The 20,904-nt window shown below is 65.3% G+C and overlaps 2 protein-coding genes across 2 annotated transcripts; both read right to left on the bottom strand.

The window, feature by feature from the left end:
• Positions 1-8,509: 8,509 nt before the first annotated feature.
• On the bottom strand, positions 8,510-9,463 carry LOC104297480 (uncharacterized). Its single transcript, XM_054177524.1, has one exon. It carries the CDS (start codon positions 9,461-9,463, stop codon positions 8,510-8,512), a length of 954 nt encoding a protein of 317 aa, XP_054033499.1.
• A 2,362-nt stretch (positions 9,464-11,825) lies between these two features.
• On the bottom strand, positions 11,826-20,536 carry LOC128899177 (MAGE-like protein 2). Its single transcript, XM_054177523.1, has 3 exons — positions 18,518-20,536; positions 18,252-18,452; positions 11,826-11,996 (listed from the first exon to the last, which is right to left on the bottom strand). The coding sequence occupies exons 1-3, from the start codon at positions 20,534-20,536 to the stop codon at positions 11,826-11,828; spliced, it is 2,391 nt and encodes a 796-aa protein (XP_054033498.1).
• Between the last annotated feature and the right edge of the window lie 368 nt (positions 20,537-20,904).

The following is a 20,904-nucleotide window of genomic DNA, read 5'->3' as shown; positions in this document are numbered from 1 at the left end:
GCCCCCTGGGCAAGGTGCTGGGGGGAGCCCTGTTGGAGCAGGGGGTGGGGGTGAGGGTGGTGCAGGAGATGCTCTCCAGAGCTCCCTTCCCAGCCCTCCATGCTGGGACTGAGGGATTCTGCTTGCAGCTGGGCAGAGCTGCCCAGCCACACCTGCAGGGATACCCTTGGGACATGATTTAGTGCTGCTTGGACCCCCTGGCCTCAGAGGTCTTTCCCAGCCTCGATGATGGATTCCATGAGCCAAACTGCACCTGAACACCAAGAGGAGGGAGGGAAAGAAGCCAAGGAAACCACCAGGGTGATGCAGAATCCTTTTAATGGGGAGGGAAGAGGACAGGAGGAGGCTGGCAGAAGAAACAACAGCGTGGAGGGCACAGATCCAAACACCCCCTTGGCTCCCACATTCCCTTGGCTCCCACACTCCCTTCCACTTCCCAGAGGCAGCTGCCACCAAACAACAATATTTCCCCTCCCCCTCCCCCCTCTTTGTTCTTCTGCCAACCCAAACACCCAGAGGAGGATCCAATCCTGGTGCCCCCCTACCCCAACCCCTTCCCTGAACCCCAGGACCAAAGGCCCTCTCCCTGTGTGCATCTTCAGCTGTGGTTCAAGAGGGAAAGTGAGTTTCCTGCTGATTAATGCTCTGAGGAGGCTGAGGGCCAGGCTCATTGAGTCTGCCAGGGAGAGCCTCTCCCCTGCCCTCAGCTGCTCACCACCTTTGTGCTGCTCCTCAAACATCTTCTGCCTTCCTCTCTTTGTCTCTGGTGAGTGGAAGGAGGAGGAACTGAGCCTGAGCAGCCAACCCTGCGTGTGCCAGAGGCCTGGCTCACCCCAATTAGGAGAGGGAGGGTTTGATTGCTCTGATCACCTCCCTAGGTGAAGGCACCTGAGGGGAGGACAGGACCCAGCAAGCCAAGGGGACAGCAGCAGGCAGAGTTTGCTTGGAGGGGGCAGAAGGACTCCACCCAGCCCTCTGGGCTTGGGGCTGGCTCCTGTCAGGCTTCTGAGGTCTCTCTGCCCTCTGGCTCTGCACTTCCAGTTTCTGGCTTCTCCTCCTCTGCAGCCTGCTCTTCCCTCTCAGCCTGGGGGGGCTGGCAGCCCCCCGAGCCGGGTCTGCTGCAGGGATGCAGCCAGCGGGAGGCGAACACATAGGAGACCCTGGGGGAGACCCTGGGGGAGACCCTGGGGGAGACCCTGGGGGTGCAGCCCTCTGCAGCCAGCTTGGAGGGCAGCACCCCAGCTCCCAGAGGAGCTGCTGCCCCTGCAGAGCTGCCCACCAGGCTCTCCTGGGGGCAGGTGCTGAGGATGGGCCCCGGGAAGGTGATGACGACAGGAGGAGGGTAGATGATGACCCTGGAGGCACCGCAGGAGGCGACACAGGGCTCGGTGCTGCTGCTGCCCAGGGGCTCTGGGCACTGCATGCTGCAGGGATGGCAGCCTGGCTCCCACTCCCCTCCAAAGGGCATCTGGAAGTGGTGGTGAACCTGCAGGGACAGGGCAGGAAATGCCTGGTTCTGACTGGCTCAGGTGGAAAGGTTAAAGGGGGGGGGGGGGGGGGTCCCAGTTCTCATGGCTGGCTTTGGCTGGCTGGCAGCACTTAGCACCCTGGGGGCTGGGAGGAGGCAAAAGCCCCTCCTGGGGCCAGGGAGCAGGGGAGGAGGCAAAAGCCCCTCCTGGGGCCAGGGAGGAGGGGAGGAGGCAAAAGCCCCTCCTGGGGCCAGGGAGGAGGGGAGGAGGCAAAAGCCCCTCCTGGGGCCAGGGAGGAGGGGAGGAGGCAAAAGCCCCTCCTGGGGCCAGGGAGCAGGGGAGGAGGCAAAAGCCCCTCCTGGGGCCAGGGAGGAGGGGAGGAGGCAAAAGCCCCTCCTGGAGCCAGGGAGCAGGGGAGGAGGCAAAAGCCCCTCCTGGAGCCAGGGAGGAGGCAAAAGCCCCTCCTGGGGCCAGGGAGGAGGGGAGGAGGCAAAAGCCCTTCCTGGAGCCAGGGAGCAGGGAAGGAGGCAAAAGCCCCTCCTGGGGCCAGGGAGGAGGGGAGGAGGCAAAAGCCCCTCCTGGAGCAGGGGAGGAGGGGAGGAGGCAAAAGCCCCTCCTGGAGCAGGGGAGGAGGGGAGGAGGCAAAAGCCCCTCCTGGAGCAGGGGAGGAGGCAAAAGCCCCTCCTGGAGCCAGGGAGGAGGGAAGGAGTTGTCCTTGTGCAGTGTCCTCTCCTTCTGAGCAAGGTCTCTTGACCCAGAGAGAGAAGCTCCAGCCACGAGCAGTTGAAACCTGGGAGCAGCTGAAAGCTGTGCAGCCCTCAGCCCCTTGGGGAGATGAAGCCTCTGATGGAGCTGAGGTTTGGATCCAACCAGGGCCATGCAGGCAGGGGGAAGGGTTTAGCTCCTCTCCATCCCTTGGGAAAACTAAAACCTCGCTGGCTGGGGCCCAAAGGAGCTGCTGGGAGGCAGAGTTGGACATCCCAGGTCTCCAGGTGTCAGTGCAGCCCCCAGGATCCAAACCCTTCCTGGCTGGAGATGTCCAACCTGAGGCCTTCTGTGTCTTAGGGCAGCTTTGGCTTGGCCTGAAGGAGCCACCCAGGGCCCCTTCCAACCCCAAAACCTCTGATCCCAGGTTGGTTTCTTTTACCTGAAGAGAGCTTTGAAAGCTGGATGCCAGCTGCAATGCAGTGAAATCACAGCATCATAGCATCAGTCAGGGTGGGAAGGGACCACAAGGAGCATCCAGTTCCAACCCCCCTGCCAGGGGCAGGGACACCCCACACTAGGGCAGGCTGCCCAGAGCCTCATCCAGCCTGGGCTTAAACACCTCCAGGGCTGGGGCCCCAACCACCTCCCTGGGCAACCCATCCCAGGGCTTCACCACTCTCATGGGGAAGAACTTCCTCCTCCCCTCCAGCCTCAATCTCCCCACCCCCAGCTTCATTCCATTCCCCCCCAGTCCTAGCACTGCCTGAGATCCTGAGCAGTCCCTCCCCAGCCTTCCTGCAGCCCCCTGCAGAGCCTGGAAGGCCACAAGGAGGTCACCTCAGAGCCTTCTCCTCTCCAGACTGAACAGCCCCAGCTCCTTCAGTCTGTGCTCACAGCAGAGCAGCTCCAGCCCTCTGCTCATCCTCCTGGCCCTGCTCTGGACACCTTCCAGCCCCTCCAGATCCCTCTTGTCATAGGGGCTCCAGAGCTGGAGGCAGTGCTCCAGGTGGGGTCTCACAGAGCTGAGCAGAGGGGGAGAATCCCCTCCCTGGCCCTGCTGGCCACACTTCCCTTGCTGCAGCCCAGGCTCTGCTTGGCTCTCTGGGCTGCAAGTGCACTCTGAGAGCTCCTGCTGAGCTTCTCCTCCCCCAGCACCCCCAAGGCTCTCTCCTCAGGGCTGCTTTCCAGCCAGTCCCTGCCCAGCCTGCATTTGTGCCTGGGGTTGCCTTGAGCCAGCTGCAGGACCCTGCCCTTGGTCTTGTTGAACCTCCTGAGGTTGGCTTGTGCCCAGCTCTGCAGCCTGCCCAGGTCCCTCTGGCTGGATCCCTTCCCTCCAGCCTGCCCAGCTCCCCTTGGCTGGATCCCTTCCCTCCAGCCTGCCCAGGTCCCCCTGGCTGGATCCCTTCCCCCCAGCCTGCCCAGGTGCCCCTGGATGGATCCCTTCCCTCCAGCCTGCCCAGCTCCCTCTGGCTGGATCCCTTCCCTCCATCCTGCCCAGCTCTCCCTGGCTGGATCCCTTCCCTCCAGCCTGCCCAGGTGCCCCTGGCTGGATCCCTTCCCTCCAGCCTGCCCAGCTCCCTCTGGCTGGATCCCTTCCCTCCAGCTCTCTGCTGCACCACACAGCTTGGTGCCATCAGCAACCCTGCTGAGGCTGCACTCACTGCCAAAGCTGCTGACCAAGCCTGGCCCCAGGACTGCTCCCTGAGGGACTCTGCCTGTCCCTGGCCTCCTCTGGGCCATGGACCCACGGACAGCCACACATGGCTCCAAATTCCTCCCTTTTTTTTTGGGGGGGAGGGAGGGGGGGAAATTCCCTTTCCAATGGATTCCAACCCCAGTGGATTCCACTGACTCCAACCCCAACAGCTCAACCATTCCCACGAAGCCCTTCAGCAACCACAGAGGGAGTGGGTGCCAAAGCCCTGCCAGCCCTTTCCTCTCATTAGGGGGTGGGGGGATGGCACTTACCAGCTGGCCAGGCAGGAGGCAGGAAGGAATGGCCAGGGGAGCCCTGCAGCCTGGGGTGTTTTATAGGGCTTTCCTGCACTTGCAGGAGGATGAGACAAGCTCTTTGCATGAGGGCTTCTAATCGCCTCCCAAACACTGCTTCCTGCCTGGGTAACAGCAGCTAATTACTGTCATTACCCCGAGCTTGTTTACCAGCAGGATTCCATCTCCCCTGGGACACGCTGGGGGGGGAGGTTCCCTCTGTCCCTGGGCTGGGAGAATCCCTGCGGTGGTTCTACCACCTCTGCCTGCATGCAGCAAGGTGCAGCTGCAGTCCTGGGGGGCAGGGTTTGGGCTCCTCACTGCCAGGAGGACACTGAGGGGCTGGAGAAGGGCAAGGGAGGTGGGGAAGGGTCTGGGGAGGAGCAGCTGAGGGAGTTCAGGGAAGTTCAGCCTGGAGAAGAGGAGGCTGAGGGGAGACCTTCTGGCTCTCTCCAGCTCCCTGAGAGGAGGCTGGAGCCAGGTGGGGTTGGGCTCTTCTCCCTCTATCAGGTGATAGGAAGAGAGCAAATGGCCTCAAGTTGCACCAGGTGAGGTTCAGGTTGGCCATGAGGAACAATTTCTTCCCCCAAAGGGTTGTCCAGGCCTGGCCCAGGCTGCCCAGGGCAGTGGAGGGCTCCACTGTCCCCTTCTGGAGGTTGGAGCAGATGACCTCTGAGGTCCCTTCCACCCTGAAGCCCTTCTGGGCTTGATTCCTCCCCAGGCCCTGCTCCACCAGGTCCCTGCCTGTGCTGTGCTGAGCATTTCTCCTTCCCCACAGCCATGAGCTGTCAAGGCTGGAGACAACTTCCTGTTTATTATGGGAACACCTCAGACACTTCCAGCAGGAAAAGGCAGCTTCTGGAGCTGCTGTTTGGCCCTGAGGTGTCTGGCTCAGGGAAGGCACCAAGGACAAAGCCCTTTGCATGCATAGCCCAGGGATGAGCACCCTGAGGAGCCTGCATGTCCCCTGGGGTGTGCAAGCCTCACCCCACCGCTCCCTGACTGCCAGGATCCTTCCCCCCAGCCTCTCACAAGAGGCAAAGAAGAGTTCACACCAAGTTACCCCCAAGAGCCAGAGCCCAGGCTCTTGGCTCAGGCTGGAGGCTAACCCCCAGCTGCTGTCAGGAACCATCCCCCCACCTCCTCTGGCAGCTCCTGGGGCTCTTGGTGACTCCTGGAGCAGTTTCTGCTTGGGACCTTTCTTCCTGAAGGATGGGAAAAGCACCTGGGAGAAGGGGCAGCCCTGGCTCTGTGCCACCTTATCTGCAGAGCACCCAAATGAGTGGGGCAGGGGATGAGCCTGAGGGCCTGGATCCAGCCAGAGGGCCCTGGACAAGCTGGAGGAGTGGGACTGAGGGAACTGCTTCAGCTTCAACGAGGTAAGTGCAAGGTCCTGGAACTGGATCAGGGCAATGCTTGGGATCAGCACAGGCTGGGGAGGAAGGGGGTGAAGGGATTGAGAGCAGCCCTGTGGAGAAGGACTCAGGGGTGCCCTGACCAGCCTGCAGCCTCCATTGGACTTGCTCCTGGCTGCCCATGGCTCTTGTGCTGAGCAGCCAAAACCAGACACAGGAGATCTTTGCAGTGAGGGCTGGGGAGAGCCTGGCACAGGCTGCCCAGGGAGGTCCTGGATGTCCCCTCCCTGGAGGTGCTCAAGGCCAGGCTGGGTGAGGCCATGAGCAGCCTGGGCTGCTGGGAGGTGGCCCTGCCCCGGGGCAGGGGGTTGGAGCTGGGTGGACTTGAGGGTTGCACAACCTCGAGTTTAGATGTGGCCTCCTGAAGGTCAGCCAGGAGGAGAGCTCTCTCCTGCTGCTGGCCCAGGCAGCTCAGCCTGCAGGCAGCTTCCATCACCGCCAGGCGGCAGCACTGCCTCCTGGCACCTGCGGAGCCACCAGGGCCCTCGGCCGGCGGCGCTCAGGACCCGTCCCGGAGGAGCTGCCCCCTCCTAACCCCTCTGATGGGGGACCCCTGGGGCTGCTGCCAGGGCAGGCAGCAGGAGGAGAGAGGGAAGGAGGGACTCGTGGAACGCCGCTGGCTCGGAAGGGACCTTCAGAGGTCCTCCTGCTGGCAGCAGAGAGAGGTGCAGGGAGCTGCCTCAGCAGGGCAAGGCAGCGCCGCAGCCGCGGGAGGAGCTGCTGGGTGCTCTGCTGCGCCTTTAGGTGGTGGCAGAGAGCTTCTGCTTCCCTGGCTCTGCCCCGGGAGCACCTCCTGGGAGAGGCTTTGGTGGGGGCAGGGGTGCCAGGCTCTGTGGCATGGGGGTGCCAGGCTCTGGGGTGGGCAGGGGTGCCGGGCTCTGCGGTGTAGGGGTGCCAGGCTCTGGGTGGGCAGGGGTGCCAGGCTCGGGGTGTTGGGGTGCAAGAATCCAGGGTGGGCAGGGCAGGGGTGCCAGGCTCCATGGGGTGGGGGTGCCAGGCTCTGGGGTGGGGAGGGGTGCCAGGCTCTGGGGTAGGGAGGAGTGCCAGGCCCTGGGGTGTTGGGGTGCAAGAATCCAGGCTCTGGGGTGGGCAGGGGTGCCAGGCTCTGGGGTGGGCAGGGGTGCCAGGCTCGGGGTGTTGGGGTGCAAGAATCCAGGGTGGGCAGGGCAGGGGTGCCAGGCTCCATGGGGTGGGGGTGCCAGGCTCTGGGGTGGGGAGGGGTGCCAGGCTCTGGGGTGGGCAGGGATGCCAGGCTCTGGGGTGTTGGGGTGCAAGAATCCAGGGTGGGCAGGGCAGGGGTGCCAGGCTCCATGGGGTGGGGGTGCCAGGCTCTGGGGTGGGGAGGAGTGCCAGGCCCTGGGGTGTTGGGGTGCAAGAATCCAGGCTCTGGGGTGGGCAGGGGTGCCAGGCTCTGGGTGTTGGGGTGAAAGAATCCAGGGTGGGCAGGGCAGGGGTGCCAGGCTCCATGGGGTGAGGGTGCCAGGCTCTGAGTGTTGGGGTGCAAGAATCCAGGGTCGGCAGGGCAGGGGTGCCAGGCTCTGTGGTGGGTTGGGGTGCCAGGCTCTGTGGTGGGCAGGGGTGCCAGGCTCTGGGCTGGGCAGGGTTGCCAGGCTCTGGGTGTTGGGGTGCAAGAATCCAGGGTCGGCAGGGCAGGGGTGCCAGGCTCCATGGGGTGAGGGTGCCAGGCTCTGAGTGTTGGGGTGCAAGAATCCAGGGTCGGCAGGGCAGGGGTGCCAGGCTCTGTGGTGGGCAGGGGTGCCAGGCTCTGGGGTGGGGAGGAGTGCCAGGCCCTGGGGTGTTGGGGTGCAAGAATCCAGGCTCTGGGGTGGGCAGGGGTGCCAGGCTCTGGGTGTTGGGGTGCAAGAATCCAGGGTCGGCAGGGCAGGGGTGCCAGGCTCCATGGGGTGAGGGTGCCAGGCTCTGAGTGTTGGGGTGCAAGAATCCAGGGTCGGCAGGGCAGGGGTGCCAGGCTCTGTGGTGGGCAGGGGTGCCAGGCTCTGGGGTGGGGAGGAGTGCCAGGCCCTGGGGTGTTGGGGTGCAAGAATCCAGGCTCTGGGGTGGGCAGGGGTGCCAGGCTCTGGGTGTTGGGGTGAAAGAATCCAGGGTGGGCAGGGCAGGGGTGCCAGGCTCTGGGGTGAGGAGGAGTGCCAGGCTCTGGGGTGTTGGGGTGCAAGAATCCAGGGTGGGCAGGGCAGGGGTGCCAGGCTCTGTGGTGGGTTGGGGTGCCAGGCCCTGGGGTGGGCAGGGGCAGGGGTGCCAGGCTCTGTGGTGGGTTGGGGTGCCAGGCCCTGGGGTGGGCAGGGGCAGGGGTGCCAGGCTCTGTGCTTTGGAGCTTTGGTCCTGCCCTGCCTATGGTGGGGAACTCAACCGCTGAGCCAAGCCTGTTCCTGCTGCCCGGGGCAGCGTTCCTGGCCAGGAAGAGCTGGGCTCGGAGCTTCCCTTTCCCTCTGCTTCCCTCTGCTCCTGCCACGGCTCGCTGCCAGCACAGGGCCGACAGGAGGGAGCTGTGCTGTGGCTCTTTCGACCGGGGGCAGGCGTGAGGAGCAGTTAGAAACCACGGGGGAAGAAATCAGCCAGCGAGCAGGAACCCAGCTGCAGCCCGAGTTTAATGATGGCAACGACCTGGGGATGGAAGGGATCCAACCGCGGCAAAACCCCCGGCGGGGGGAGGTCTCTGGGTGCTGCAGCAGAGCTTTATGGGCTTGGAGGGCGGCCCCTGAGCTTCCCACCACCTCCTTCCCTGCCGCAGGGCTCACCCAGGACGAAGGGCAGCGAGCTCTGGGGGGGGTAACCAAGGGGCAAAGCTCCTCGGGGTTGGGAGTGAGGGATAGGAAGAGGGGCGGTGGGAGGGGGGGGGGGGAGGGAGGGAGGAAAACCAGCTCAGCCCTCAGCTGCCTGGCTGGCTTCACGAAGGCTTCTCCGGGGGCTTCACCACAGCCACCGGGAGGTGCAGCGACTCTTCTTGTGTCCGGAGCGCTTGGCTGCGCCTCCCTGGGGCTGCGCCGAGTGCTGGATGCTCTTGGACTTGCCGAGGGGCTGAGCGGAGCAGCTCCTGTGCTTGGCTCCCTCCCGAGCCGGCGAGGGCTTGGCCGCCGCCTGCTGCTGCTGCGAGGAGCGCTCCTTGGCCCCCTGGCCCGGGGGGCAGGGGAGGGGCTGCGGCCGCGGCGGGGACTTGGCGAGGCAGGGCTGCGAGGAGTAGGTGGTACAGGTGAAGTACTCCTGGGTGGGGTAGCCCTTCATGCACTTCTGGTAGGGGAAGCCTTTGACGTACTCCCCCAGGAAGGAGTGGGCGGCGCACTCCTGCGGGGGGCACTCGGTGACCCCCCGCAGGGGCTGGGAGTAGCCGCTGGTCTGCAGGGACCGCAGCGCCCCCGAGGCGCAGCGCTGCGCGGAGCACTTGGAGACCTTCCGCGACCGGCAGCCGACCTTGCAGGAGGAGGAGGAGGACCTGATCCCACACGGTGGGAACTTGAGCTTGCTGGGCTCTGGGCACCTGGGGGCGCAAGGGGGGAGGCTCTTGGCCACCCTCTTCTTCGCGGGGGGGTTGCTCTCACAGGGCTGGAAGCTCTGCAGGGGGCTCAGCTTCAGGCTGGGCTGCCCGCAGGGTAGGAGCTTGGCGGTGTCGCAGGGCTCGGGGGAGAGCACCACGCACTTCTGGAGGTAGGGCTGGCAGGAGAGCAGGGCTGCCTGGCTGGCGCTCAGCTGTGGGCACACGGAGGTGAAGGGCTGGGGGCAGCTCTGCCACCTGGGCACGGGGCTCTTGGTGACGCTGAGGGGGTGGCAGGTGGTGCTGCAGGCGTCGGGCCGGCGCTGGATGGTCTCCGTGATGCAGGCCGAGCCGGGCAGGCAGAGGTGGTTGTAGCAGTCCCCATGGTAGTGCATGGTCAGGGAAGGTGCTCAGGCCTGGCAAGGGGCAGGAGAAAAGAATCACAGAAGGGTTGGAAGGCAGCTCTGGAGGGTGGGCTCGTCCAGCAACCCCCCCCCTGCTAAAGCACGGAGCAGGCTGCACAAGAACACAGCCAGGCGGCTCCTGAAAGCCTCTGGGGGAAGGAGGCTCCCTGGGCAGCCTGCTCCAGGGCTCCAGCACCCTCCAGGTTTCCCTCAAAGCTTCTCCTCAGGTTTAAGTGAAACCTCCTGGGTTCCAGTTTGTGCCCCCCCTGCCCTGTGTCCTGTCCCTGAGCACCCCTGGAGAGAGCCCAGCCCCAGCCTCTTCTCCCCCACAGCTCCTTTAGGTCTTGCTGAGCGTTGCTCAGCTCCCCTCTGGGGCTGCCTCAGGCAGCTCTCAGCCTTTGCTCCTCCCAGAGCTGCTCCAGGCCCCTCAGCACCTTCCCAGCCTCCCCTGGACTCAGTTTCCCAGGCATTGATTGTGGGTTTTTTTATGGTCTGGTGCAGGACTTGAAGCTTCCCCCCAAGCCTCTCGGCACCACAAGCCCACACCCTGGCTCTCCTGGAGGTCAGAGGCTCTTAGTGACTCAGGACCAGGCTGTGACTACCCAGGTGAGCAGCAGAGCTTGTTCTCAGCTCCCAGCCCCACACCCTGCTTTTAAGAGCCCAGAAACAATCCAGGGCTGGAGCCAGGCGACCTGGGGGGAGTTTTCCTGCCGCCCTTCAAAGGGCAGCTGAGTGTCCAGCGAGGTGCTTCGCGAAGAAGGGACCTCGTGACCCTCCTGTCCTACTTCCTGGAAGCCTCCTGAGATGCCCTGCAACTCCCAGGCAGCAGGGCTGAAAGGCAAGGCCAAATTAAAGGTGTGCCCAGGCTGTAATGCTCAGGTGTGGCTGCAGGTGAACCCAAGCTGAGCCTCAATTAGCTGGTCAGAGGCGAGGGCAGAGCGGTGGCACCGCGAAGCTCAGCAGCTGGGACCTCCCTGCCTGCCCATTCCTGGTCCCCCAGGGGGGCTGCTGGGCAATCAGCCACCAGGGAAAGGCTCTGAGCTTGCTGCTCTGGCACCAGCTGCTTCTGCAGGCCTCAGAGGGCCAGCTCCACGCTGGGGCTGTGGGCATCCTCACGGGGAGGGAAGAGGAAACGCAACAGGAGGGCTCCTGGGGGTTTGGGGGAGCCCTGGCAGGAGAGGAGAAGCTGCCAAGGGGTTAACTGCTCACTTGTCACTGAGCTGAGAGAATTTGCCCCCATTCCAAAGCAGCCTCCAGTCCTGCAGTGCTGGAGTGCCAGCCAGCCACAGTGCCCTGGCTTGGTCGTGGCGGCAGCAGGTCCGGTGGCACAGCAGCTCTGGCAGTGAAACCTCAGCCTGGAAACCCCCTGAGCAAAGGGTGCCAAGACCTCAGCCCTTGAGGAAGGGACCAGGAGGCCCTCCTCAGACCCCTGTGAGTTGTCTTCCCTGGCCTCCAGCCCTGGGAGAGGGAGGAGAAGCCATTCCCACCTCAGACCCCTGGGAAAGGGGCCCTGAGCCACAGCCTGGGGGTCTTTCCTCACAGAGCCATGGAAGGGGGTTGGCTTGGAAGGCACCTTCAAGACCACCCAGTTCCAACCCCCCTGCCAGGGGCAGGGACCCCTCTCAGCAACCCAGGCTGCTCAGGGCCACATCCAAGCTGGCCTTCTGCACCTCCCTTTCGAAGCCACACAACGAAAGCTCTTTGGAGAAGCTTCATTTCCCTCCCCCCACCCTCTCCCTGGACCCTCTTCTTGTGTCCAGAAGCCCAAGGAGATGTTTGCACTCCCTGGGCGACCGTCGGCAGCAGCAGGGCTCTGGGATGCTGTCAGCAGGAAACTCTGATCGCTGCAATTAGCCTAACCAGCAGCTCATCAAAACAACCCCGGGCTGGCAGCAGCTGGCAGCAGCTGGCACCGCTGGGTGGCCACCCCCTCCAACACACACAAAGCCTCTGCCGATGCTCCCCCGGGGAGAAGCAGCTCCGAAAGAGAAAGGGCTTGGAGGGGCTCCGCTGCCAGCGGCTCCTTTGCTTTCCCAGCCCTAGGCAGGGGAGGTTTTAACACCTTCAGGCTTAAGCTGAGAGAGTCTCTGCCGCCCTTCCACCGCCTGGCAGCCTCTGCCTAGCCCCTGCCCGGCGTGGCTGCGAATCACCTGCCACCGTCTTTTGAGTTCCATCGAAGGGGGAGAAGCAGCCAAGTCCCTCCGGGCTGCTTCCTGGCCAGGAGCTTTCCCCCTCAGAGCTCCTCTCTGCCTCCTGCCGGCATCCAGCCCCTCGTTTGTAAGCCAACAACCTCCTCTGGAGACCGCAACTACCAAGGCAAAGCAGCCAAGCCCTCCAAATCCCACTCCCGACTTCAGGCTCCGTCCTGGGAAGGGCTTTGCCGACGCTCTTCGGTCCGGCGCGGGAGGAGGCTCTGCGGGCGCCGGGGCCGCGCCGAGGGCGGCATCCGAGCCGGAGGATGCTGCTCCGGCAGGGCCATCAGCGGCTCCTCTGCCTGCTCTGGGTACCCAGCAACGAAAAGAGCCTTTCAGGAGCTGCAGCAGAAGCCAGACTTACCCTCTTCATCTGGGAGAAGCAGCGGGGAGAAGCGCCGAGGAGAGCCTGGCGCTGGCACGGCTTTTATAGAGCGGCTGAGCGCCCCGGGGGGGGTGAGGTGGTGGTTTGGGCGACGTCTAAATTGCCCTGCCAGGGCTGGACTGGCCCAGCCACGTGCAGCTTTGTGCCTCTGGGAATGGCTGGCCTGCCCCTGCCCCCACCTCCCGCTGCAGGGACATCGGGGGGGCAGGCAGCAGAGGATGGGCAGCAGGGCGAGGGAGGTTCTGCTGCCCCCCTCTGCTCTGCTCTGCCCTGCCGAGGACGCCTCTGGAGGGCTGGGGCCAGGGCTGGGCTCCCCCCTCCCCACTCGCAGAGGGCCTGGGAGCTGCTGGGGAGAGTCCAGGGGAGGCTGGGAAGGTGCTGAGGGGACCTGGAGCAAAGGCTGAGAGCCTGGAGCAGAGCAGCCCCAGAGGGGAATCTCAGCAAGAGCTAAAAGCTGGGGGGGGAGGGGCGAGAGGCTGGGGCCAGACTCTGCTCGGTGGTGCCCAGGGCCACTCTGCAAGGGTCTGCTCCTGAGCCTCTCACGCTGCCCAAAGCATCCTGCATGCCTCTGGCACTCCCAGCTGAGAGCCACCAGGCAGCAGAGTGCAGCTGAGGCCAGGGGGACTCCTCCTTTCCCTGGGAGCTCCACGCCGAAATGCAGGCCAGCAGCAGGCAGGAAGGACCCTGGGCAGCTCTCTGCAGGCCATCATTACCGCGGCACGCAGGCTCCCTCCACTCCCCCAGCGATCCCGGGGCAGGGCTGGACGCTCTGGGGCTGAGAAAGCCTTGGGCTGAGGGCAAGACGGCTCCTAAAAGGGAGCTGGCAGCCAGGGAAGGAGCTGCTGGGGGAGGGTGACACATCCCTGGCACAACAAAGGGCATGAGGAGCAGGGTGGCAGCCTGGGGAGGGGAGGCTGAGCCAAGCCAGGTTGGTGTCCTGCAAGCAGAGAGCACATTCCCTGCGCTGCTGCTCAGCCTCTGCCCCGCTCCCCACCCCCTGCCTTTGCTCCTTCTTTGAGGCAGGAGCTAACCCAAAGGGCAATTAGCAGTGGTGTGAGCCTGGGTGCCCACCAGGAATGTGCTGGGATGGAGTCAGCTCCCCATCAGCAGAGGTCAGGCCTTCGGTTGTGTGTTTAGGGATGGGGTTTCTGCCCTTTAATAGGAAGCTGGCAGCTGTGGTTGGGGCTCCAGCACGCTGGGAAGTCAGCAGAGGCTCCACACAGGGAGGCAGAGGAGGTGCAGTGAGCTGCCTGCTGATGGGGGAGGGGGAAAGCCACGGAAGCCTTGGATGGATTGGCCTGGAAGGGGACCCTTGAAGGTCCTCCTGTGCCTGAAGGGGGCTACAGGACATCTGGGGAGGGACTTCTGGCAAGGGCTTGGAGTGCCAGGAGCAGGGGGGAGGGCTTGGAGCTGGGGGAGGGGACACTGAGCCTGGAGAGGAGGAAGACATTCTGGCCAGTGAGGCTGGGCAGAGCCTGGCACAGGCTGCCCAGGGAGGCTGTGGCTGCCCCCTGCCTGGAGGGGCTCAGGGCCAGGCTGGATGAGGCCTTGGGCAGCCTGGGCTGGGGGGAGGTGTCCCTGCCCAAGGCAGGGGAGTTGGGACTGGATGGTCTTGAAGGTCCCTTCTAATCAAACCCTTCTGTGATCTTGTCCACCCCCCCTGCAGTGAGCTGGGACAGCTTTAATTAGAGCAGGTTGCTCAGCTCCCCATCTGCAGGATGCCTTCAGGTCCTGGCAGGCAGCTCTGGGGTCCCCCTGGAGCCTTCTCCTCTGCAGGCTGCCCAGCCCCAGCTCCCTCAGCCTCCCAGCAGAGCTGCTCCAGCCCTTGGCTCAGCCTTGTGGCCTCCTCTGGCCTCTCTCCAGCAGCTCTGTTGGGGACAGCAGAGCTGGAGGCAGGACTGGAGGTGAGCTCTCAGCCAGGGCAGAGCCAGGGGGCTGAATCCCCTCTCCTGCCCTGCTGCCCACACTCCTCTGGCTGCACCCCAGGGCAGGATTTCATTCCCCAGGAGCCTGCAGGCCTCTTTCTTCCCACTTCTGATTTCCCAACCCCATCTTCCCTGCTGCTGCTGCTGCTGCAAGCCTCTCAGGGAGCCAGGTGGAGGTCTCCTTTCCTTGGGCTGAGCTTTGTGCCCCCCAAACCAAAGCACCAGCTCCCAGCTGCATTTCCTTCCCTCTCTGCTCTGCCCTCTCCCCTCCCCTTCACCCTGGACTCCAACCTCTTTGTTTTCCAGTTTCATGGGAGAGGATTTGGGGAGCCAAGCTGGCAGCAGGGAGCAGGCAAACAGCTTAACACCACTTTACAGGCTCCATAAACCCTCCTCCTGATCCAGCTTTGGCTCAGGAAAGCCTTCAGGAGGCTCTGATGTTGGCTGTGGCCTTTGCCAGGGCATTAACCTGCTGCTCCCACCCCTGCCCTGTCATCCCCCAGCCCCTTAATTAGCAGCCCCAGAGCCCTTTCATCCCAGGGAGAGGCAGAGGGCCACTGCTCTTGGGGGCTGTCATTAGGCTCCATTAAGCTGAGGGGAAACTGAGGCACGTTGCTGTGTGGTCACTTGGCAGCTCAGCCTGAGTCAGAGGTGAGGGCAGAGGCGGATTCCACCGCAGCCACCTCCCAGCCAAGCTCCAGACCCCCCCTCTGAGGTGACCTCCTGGGCCCCTCCAGCACCCAGGCTGGTGCCCTGGGCTCCTCTGGGGGGAGGCAGCTCCTTCCCAGACCCTCCTGCCCCTCTGAGCAGCCTGGTGCCACCCCCACCCTGCTGGGTGCCCCTCTTGGCTCTGCAGAGGGTGACCCAGGTTGGAGCCCTGGGCTCCCCTGGGAGGGGGCAGCTCCTCCCCAGACCCTCCTGCCCCACTGAGCAGCCTGGTGCCACCCCCACCCTGCTGGGTGCCCCTCTTGGCTCTGCAGAGGGTGAACCAGGTTGGAGCCCTGGGCTCCTCTGGGAGGGGGCAGCTCCTCCCCAGACCCTCCTGCCCCACTGAGCAGCCTGGTGCCACCCCTACCCTGCTGGGTGCCCCTCTTGGCTCTGCAGGGGGTGAGCCAGGCTGGTGCCCTGGGCTCCCCTGGGAGGGGGCAGCTCCTCCCCAGACCCTCCTGCCCCACTGAGCAGCCTGGTGCCACCCCCAGCCTGCTGGGTGCCCCTCTTGGCTCTGCAGAGGGTGAGCCAGGCTGGTGCCCTGGGCTCCCCTGGGAGGGGGCAGCTCCTCCCCTGACCTCCCTGGTGCCCATTGCTTGGCTTTAAGGACAGCAAGGGGTGAGGGCCATGGGCACTGCTGCCTCACTGAGCATCAGTGGGCACTCAGGAGGAGACCTGGCAAAGGTTCTGCTGCCCACCCCCTGCCCCCATGAGCAGCCTGGTGCCACCCCCAGCCTGCTGGGTGCCCCTCTTGGCTCTGCAGGGGGTGAGCCAGGCTGGTGCCCTGGGCTCCTCTGGGAGGGGGCAGCTCCTCCCCAGACCCCCCTGGTGCCCATTGCTTTAAGGAGAGGAAGGGGTGAGGGCATCCCTGCTGGGGTGAGGGCCATGGGCACTCAGGGGGACGCCTGGCACAGGTTCTGCTGCCCACCCCCTGCCCCTCTGAGCAGCCTGGTGCCACCCCCACCCTGCTGGGTGCCCCTCTTGGCTCTGCAGGGGGTAAGCCAGGCTGGTGCCCTGGGCTCCTCTGGGAGGGGGCAGCTCCTCCCCAGACCCTCCTGCCCCTCTCAGCAGCCTGGTGCCACCCCTACCCTGCTGGGTGCCCCTCTTGGCTCTGCAGGGAGTGACCCAGGTTGGAGCCCTGGGCTCCTCTGGGAGGGGGCAGCTCCTCCCCAGACCCCCCTGGTGCCCATTGCTTTAAGGAGAGGAAGGGGTGAGGGCATCCCTGCTGGGGTGAGGGCCATGGGCACTCAGGGGGACGCCTGGCACAGGTTCTGCTGCCCACCCCCTGCCCCTCTGAGCAGCCGGGTGCCACCTCCACCCTGCTGGGTGCCCCTCTTGGCTCTGCAGGGGGTGAGCCAGGCTGGTGCCCAAGGTCAGCAGGGCAGGGCTGTGGAGGCAGGGCAGGATGCAGGGCAGCGTCCCCAGGCCTGCTCACACCCTCCTGGGCATTTGGCAAGGTTTGTTTCGCTGCCTCCCATGAGCTGCTCAGGGCCAGGAGGAGCTGCTGCTGCTCCTTGCCCTCCCCGTGGAGGGAGGGAGGGAGGGGAGAGGAGAGGACTCCTTGGGCTCTGCAGCCCTCGGTTGCACGGGGAGGAACCTCCCAGAGGGCCAGGAGAGGACAGCTCGCAGCCGGGGCTCAGGCAGGAGATGTTTATTGGAGTGTCTGAAGCCAGCAGAAGAGCAGAGAGAACCTCTCTGGCTTCTTGGCACTGGAGGCAGCAGCTCCAGGCACTGGGGAGGCCACAGGGGACCTGCTCCAGCCCTGCCACTGCTGGCTCCCAGGCTCTTTGCCCTTCTCTTGCAAGCTTGTGGTTTCAACCTTGGCTTCAAGTCACCAAAGTGACTGAAAACAAAACACCCACCCCCCCCCCCCAGCCGACCCCCAAAACCTTCAGCACCCTCTAAAGACCTTCAGCAGAGAGCCAACCTCCCCTCCCCACCCCCACCCCAGCCAGAGACCCCCACTCTGTGCTCCGGGGGCTCTGCAGGGGTTGGAAAGCAGGGAAGGACCTTCTGAAGGGAAGGTTGTTGGAGGTCACCATGGGGGTGGCCTTTGTGCCCCTTGGGGGTGGCCTTTGTGCCCCTTGGGGGTGACCATTGTGGCCCTTGGGGGTGAACTTTGTGCCCCTTGGGGGTGGCTTTTGTGCCCCTTGGGGGTGGCCTTTGTGGCCCTTGGGGGTGAATTTTGTGCCCCTTGGAAGTGAATTTTGTGCCCCTTGGAGGTGGCCTTTGTGCCCCTTGGGGGTGCCCCTTAGAGGCCACCTTTGTGCCCCTTGGAGGTCACCTTTGTGCCCCTTGGGGGTGAATTTTGTGCCCCTTGGAGGTCACCTCTGTGCCCCTTGGGGGTGCCCCTTAGAGGCCACCTTTGTGCCCCTTAGAGGTGAATTTTGTGCCCCTTGGAGGTCACCTCTGTGCCCCTTGGGGATGACCTTTGTGCCCCTTGGAGGCCACCTCTGTGCCCCTTGGGGGTGCCCTTTAGAGGCCACCTTTGTGCCCCTTGGGGGTGCCCCTTAGAGGCCACCTTTGTGCCCCTTGGAGGTCACCTTTGTGCCCCTTGGGGATGACCTTTGTGCCCCTTGGAAGTCACCTCTGTGCCCCTTGGGGGTGCCCCTTAGAGGTCACCTTTGTGCCCCTTGGGGGTGAATTTTGTGCCCCTTGGAGGTGAATTTTGTGCCCCTTGGGGGTGCCCCTTAGAGGTCACCTTTGTGCCCCTTGGGGGTGACCTTTGTGCCCCTTAGGGGTGAATTTTGTGCCCCTTGGAGGTGCCCCTTAGAGGTCACCTTTGTGCCCCTTGGGGGTGACCTTTGTGCCCCTTGGGGGTGAATTTTGTGCCCCTTGGAGGTGCCCCTTAGAGGCCACCTTTGTGCCCCTTGGAGGTCACCTCTGTGCCCCTTGGAGGTGAATTTTGTGCCCCTTGGGGGTGGCCTTTGTGCCCCTTGGAGGTGCCCCTTAGAGGCCACCTTTGTGCCCCTTGGGGGAGACCTTTGTGCCCCTTGGAGGTGAATTTTGTGCCAGCAGCGGGGAGAGGAGAGAAAGAGCCTCAGAGGTGACCTCAGCCTCCTGCCATGGACCTGCCCAAAGTGTGGTGCCTCCTGCCAAGGTCCCTTGGGTGCCTCCTGCCAAGGTCCCTTGGGTGCCTCCTGCCAGGGCCCCTTGGGTGCCTCCTGCCAAGGTCCTTTGGATGCCTCCTGCCAAGGTCCCTTGGGTGCCTCCTGCCAAGGTCCTTTGGATGCCTCCTGCCAGGGCCCCTTGGGTGCCTCCTGCCAAGGTCCCTTGGGTGCCTCCTGCCAGGGCCCCTTGGGTGCCTCCTGCCAAGGTCCCTTGGGTGCCTCCTGCCAGGGTCCCTTGGGTGCCTCCTGCCAAGGTCCCTTGGGTGCCTCCTGCCAGGGTCCCTTGGGTGCCTCCTGCCAGGGCCCCTTGGGTGCTTCCTGCCAAGGTCCCTTGGGTGCCTCCTGCCAGGGTCCCTTGGGTGCCTCCTGCCAAGGTCCCTTGGGTGCCTCCTGCCAAGGTCCTTTGGGTGCCTCCTGCCAAGGTCCCTTGGGTGCCTCCTGCCAAGGTCCTTTGGGTGCCTCCTGCCAGGGTCCCTTGGGTGCTGAGCAGTACCTCTTGGAGAGGCTGGAGAGCTTCACTGCTCCTGCCTGGCACTGCTGCTGGGGGGCACACAGCTGGGGGGCACACAGCTGGGGGGCACACTGCTGGGGGGCACACAGCTGGGGGGCACACAGCTGGGGGGCACACTGCTGGGGGGCACACAGCTGGGGGGCACACTGCTGGGGGGCACACAGCTGGGGGGCACACTGGGTCACACGCAGCTGTGGGGCACACTGGGTGACACACTCCTGAGGGGCACACACTTGGTCACACACAGCTCTGGCACACACTGGGTGGCACACTGCTGCTGGGGCACACACTGGGTGGCACACAGCCTCTGGGGGACACATTTGGTCACACACAGCTCTGGCACACACTGGGTGGCACTCATGTGCTGGGGCACACACTGGGTGACACACTCCTGAGGGGCACACTTGGTCACACACAGCTCTGGCACACACTGGGTGGCACAGTGCCTCTGGGGCACACACTGGGTGGCACCCTGCTGTGGCATCCACTGGGTGGCACACTGCTGCTGGGGCACACACTGGGGCACACACAGCTCTGGCACACACTGGGTGGCACACTGCCTCTGGGGCACACACTGGGTGACACACTCCTGAGGGGCACACTTGGTCACACACAGCTCTGGCACACACTGGGTGGCACACTGCCTCTGGGGCACACACTGGGTGGCACACTGCTGAGGGGCACACTTGGTCACACACAGCTCTGGCACACACTGGGTGGCACACATCTGCTGGGGCACACACAGCTCTGGCACACACTGGGTGGCACACTGCTGCTGGGGCACACACTGGGGCACACACAGCTCTGGCACACACTGGGTGGCACACTGCTGCTGGGGCACACACTGGGTGGCACACTGCTGAGGGGCACACTTGGTCACACACAGCTCTGGCACACACTGGGTGGCACACAGCCTCTGGGGCACACATTTGGTCACACACAGCTCTGGGGCACAGTGGGTGGCACACTCCTGAGAGGCACACTTGCTGGCACCCTGCTGCTGTGGCATCCACTTGGGCACCCACCTGCTGGCCCCTTGCTGTGGCACACCGGGGGTGGCGCAGGGCCGCTGGGGGGCGCCAGCGCTGGCAGCCTGGCAGGAGCCGGAGCCGGGGGCACGCCGCCGGGGCACGCCGCTGGGCACAGGTCCGGTGCCGCCCTGCTGCTGGGGGGGGCCGGCGGGCACGCAGCTGGCACAGCGCTGCCGCGGCGCCCCCTCGGTGGCACAGCGCGGCTGGGGCACCCCCTGGGTCACACGCAGCTCCTGTGGCGCCCCCGAGGGGGCACGGCGCGGCTGGGGCACCCCCTGGGTCACACGCAGCTCCTGTGGCACCCCCGAGCGGGCACGGCGCGGCTGGGGCACCCCCTGGGTCACACGCAGCTCCTGTGGCACCCCCTCGGTGGCACAGCGCGGCTGGGGCACCCCCTGGGTCACACGCAGCTCCTGTGGCACCCCCGAGGGGGCACGGCGCGGCTGGGGCACCCCCTGGGTCACACGCAGCTCCTGTGGCACCCCCGAGCGGGCACGGCGCGGCTGGGGCACCCCCTGGGTCACACGCAGCTCCTGTGGCACCCCCGAGCGGGCACGGCGCGGCTGGGGCACCCCCTGGGTCACACGCAGCTCCTGTGGCACCCCCGAGGGGGCACGGCGCCAGCGGGGCACGCAGCTGGCAACGCAGAGGGGCACCGAGGGCGGCTGCAGGAGGCCCTGGGGCACACACTCGGGCAGGGGCTGCCGCCGGGGGTCGCAGGGGGGCACACGCTGCTGGCACAGGCTGGGGGGCATCAGCTGCTGCAGGGGGGCGCAGGGGGGCACTCGCTGCTGGCACAGGCTGGGGGACATCAGCTGCTGCAGGGGGGCGCAGGGGGGCACACGCTGCTGGCACAGGCTGGAGGGCATCAGCTGCTGCAGGGGGGCGCAGGGGGGCACTCGCTGCTGGCACAGGCTGGGGGGCATCAGCTGCTGCAGGGGGGCGCAGGGGGGCACTCGCTGCTGGCACAGGCTGGGGGGCATCAGCTGCTGCAGGGGGGCGCAGGGGGGCACTCGCTGCTGGCACAGGCTGGGGGGCATCAGCTGCTGCAGGGGGGCGCAGGGGGGCGCTCGCTGGGAGATGCAGAGCATGGAGTGCCAGGAGGGCAGTGCTGGGTGTCTGGCAGGGTACAGCAGTGGGCACTTGGTGGGCACAGTGTCCTGGCAGGCCGGGGGGAGGCTCTGGTGGAGGCAGCGCCGCATCGTGGTGAGGCTTTGGCAGGACTGGAAGGGAGAGGAGGAGGAAGAGGAAGAGGGAGAGGAGGAGGGAGAGGAGGAGGAAGAGGAGGAAGGAAGCCTTGAGAGGGGAACCCAACCGAGCTCTCCCTGCTCCTGCTGCTCCTTTGGGTGCCAGGGACAGGTGCCCCTTGTGCCATGCTCTCAAAGCCACCTCAGGACCCTGCAGCGTGGCACAGGTCAGAGTGAGGGAACCCAGCCCCTAAACCTCTGCAGGACGCCCACCCCCCCCGGGATGCCCACCCCCCAGGATGCTCACCCCCCCCGGGATGCCCACCCCCCAGGATGCTCACCCCCCCCCGGGATACCCACCCCCCCCCCTCTCCCCCCACCCC

This window comes from Dryobates pubescens, chromosome 41, assembly GCF_014839835.1.
Source record: "Dryobates pubescens isolate bDryPub1 chromosome 41, bDryPub1.pri, whole genome shotgun sequence".
Taxonomy (NCBI): domain Eukaryota; kingdom Metazoa; phylum Chordata; class Aves; order Piciformes; family Picidae; genus Dryobates; species Dryobates pubescens.
The sequence above is the reverse complement of the archived record's forward strand: the minus strand, read 5'-3'. Positions and strand labels throughout refer to the sequence as shown.

Coding starts and splice junctions, on each gene's coding strand:
- LOC104297480 (XM_054177524.1), bottom strand. CDS start 9,463: ATGCACTACCATGGGGACTGCTACAACCACCTCTGCCTGCCCGGCTCG.
- LOC128899177 (XM_054177523.1), bottom strand. CDS start 20,536: ATGCGGCGCTGCCTCCACCAGAGCCTCCCCCCGGCCTGCCAGGACACT. Junction 18,453..18,517: donor AGTGTGTGCCCCTCAGGAGT/GTGTCACCCAGT, acceptor TGTGCCCCCCAG/CAGTGTGCCCCCCAGCTGTG. Junction 11,997..18,251: donor CCAAGGGACCCTGGCAGGAG/GCACCCAAAGGA, acceptor AGCTCCTGAAAG/GCTCTTTTCGTTGCTGGGTA.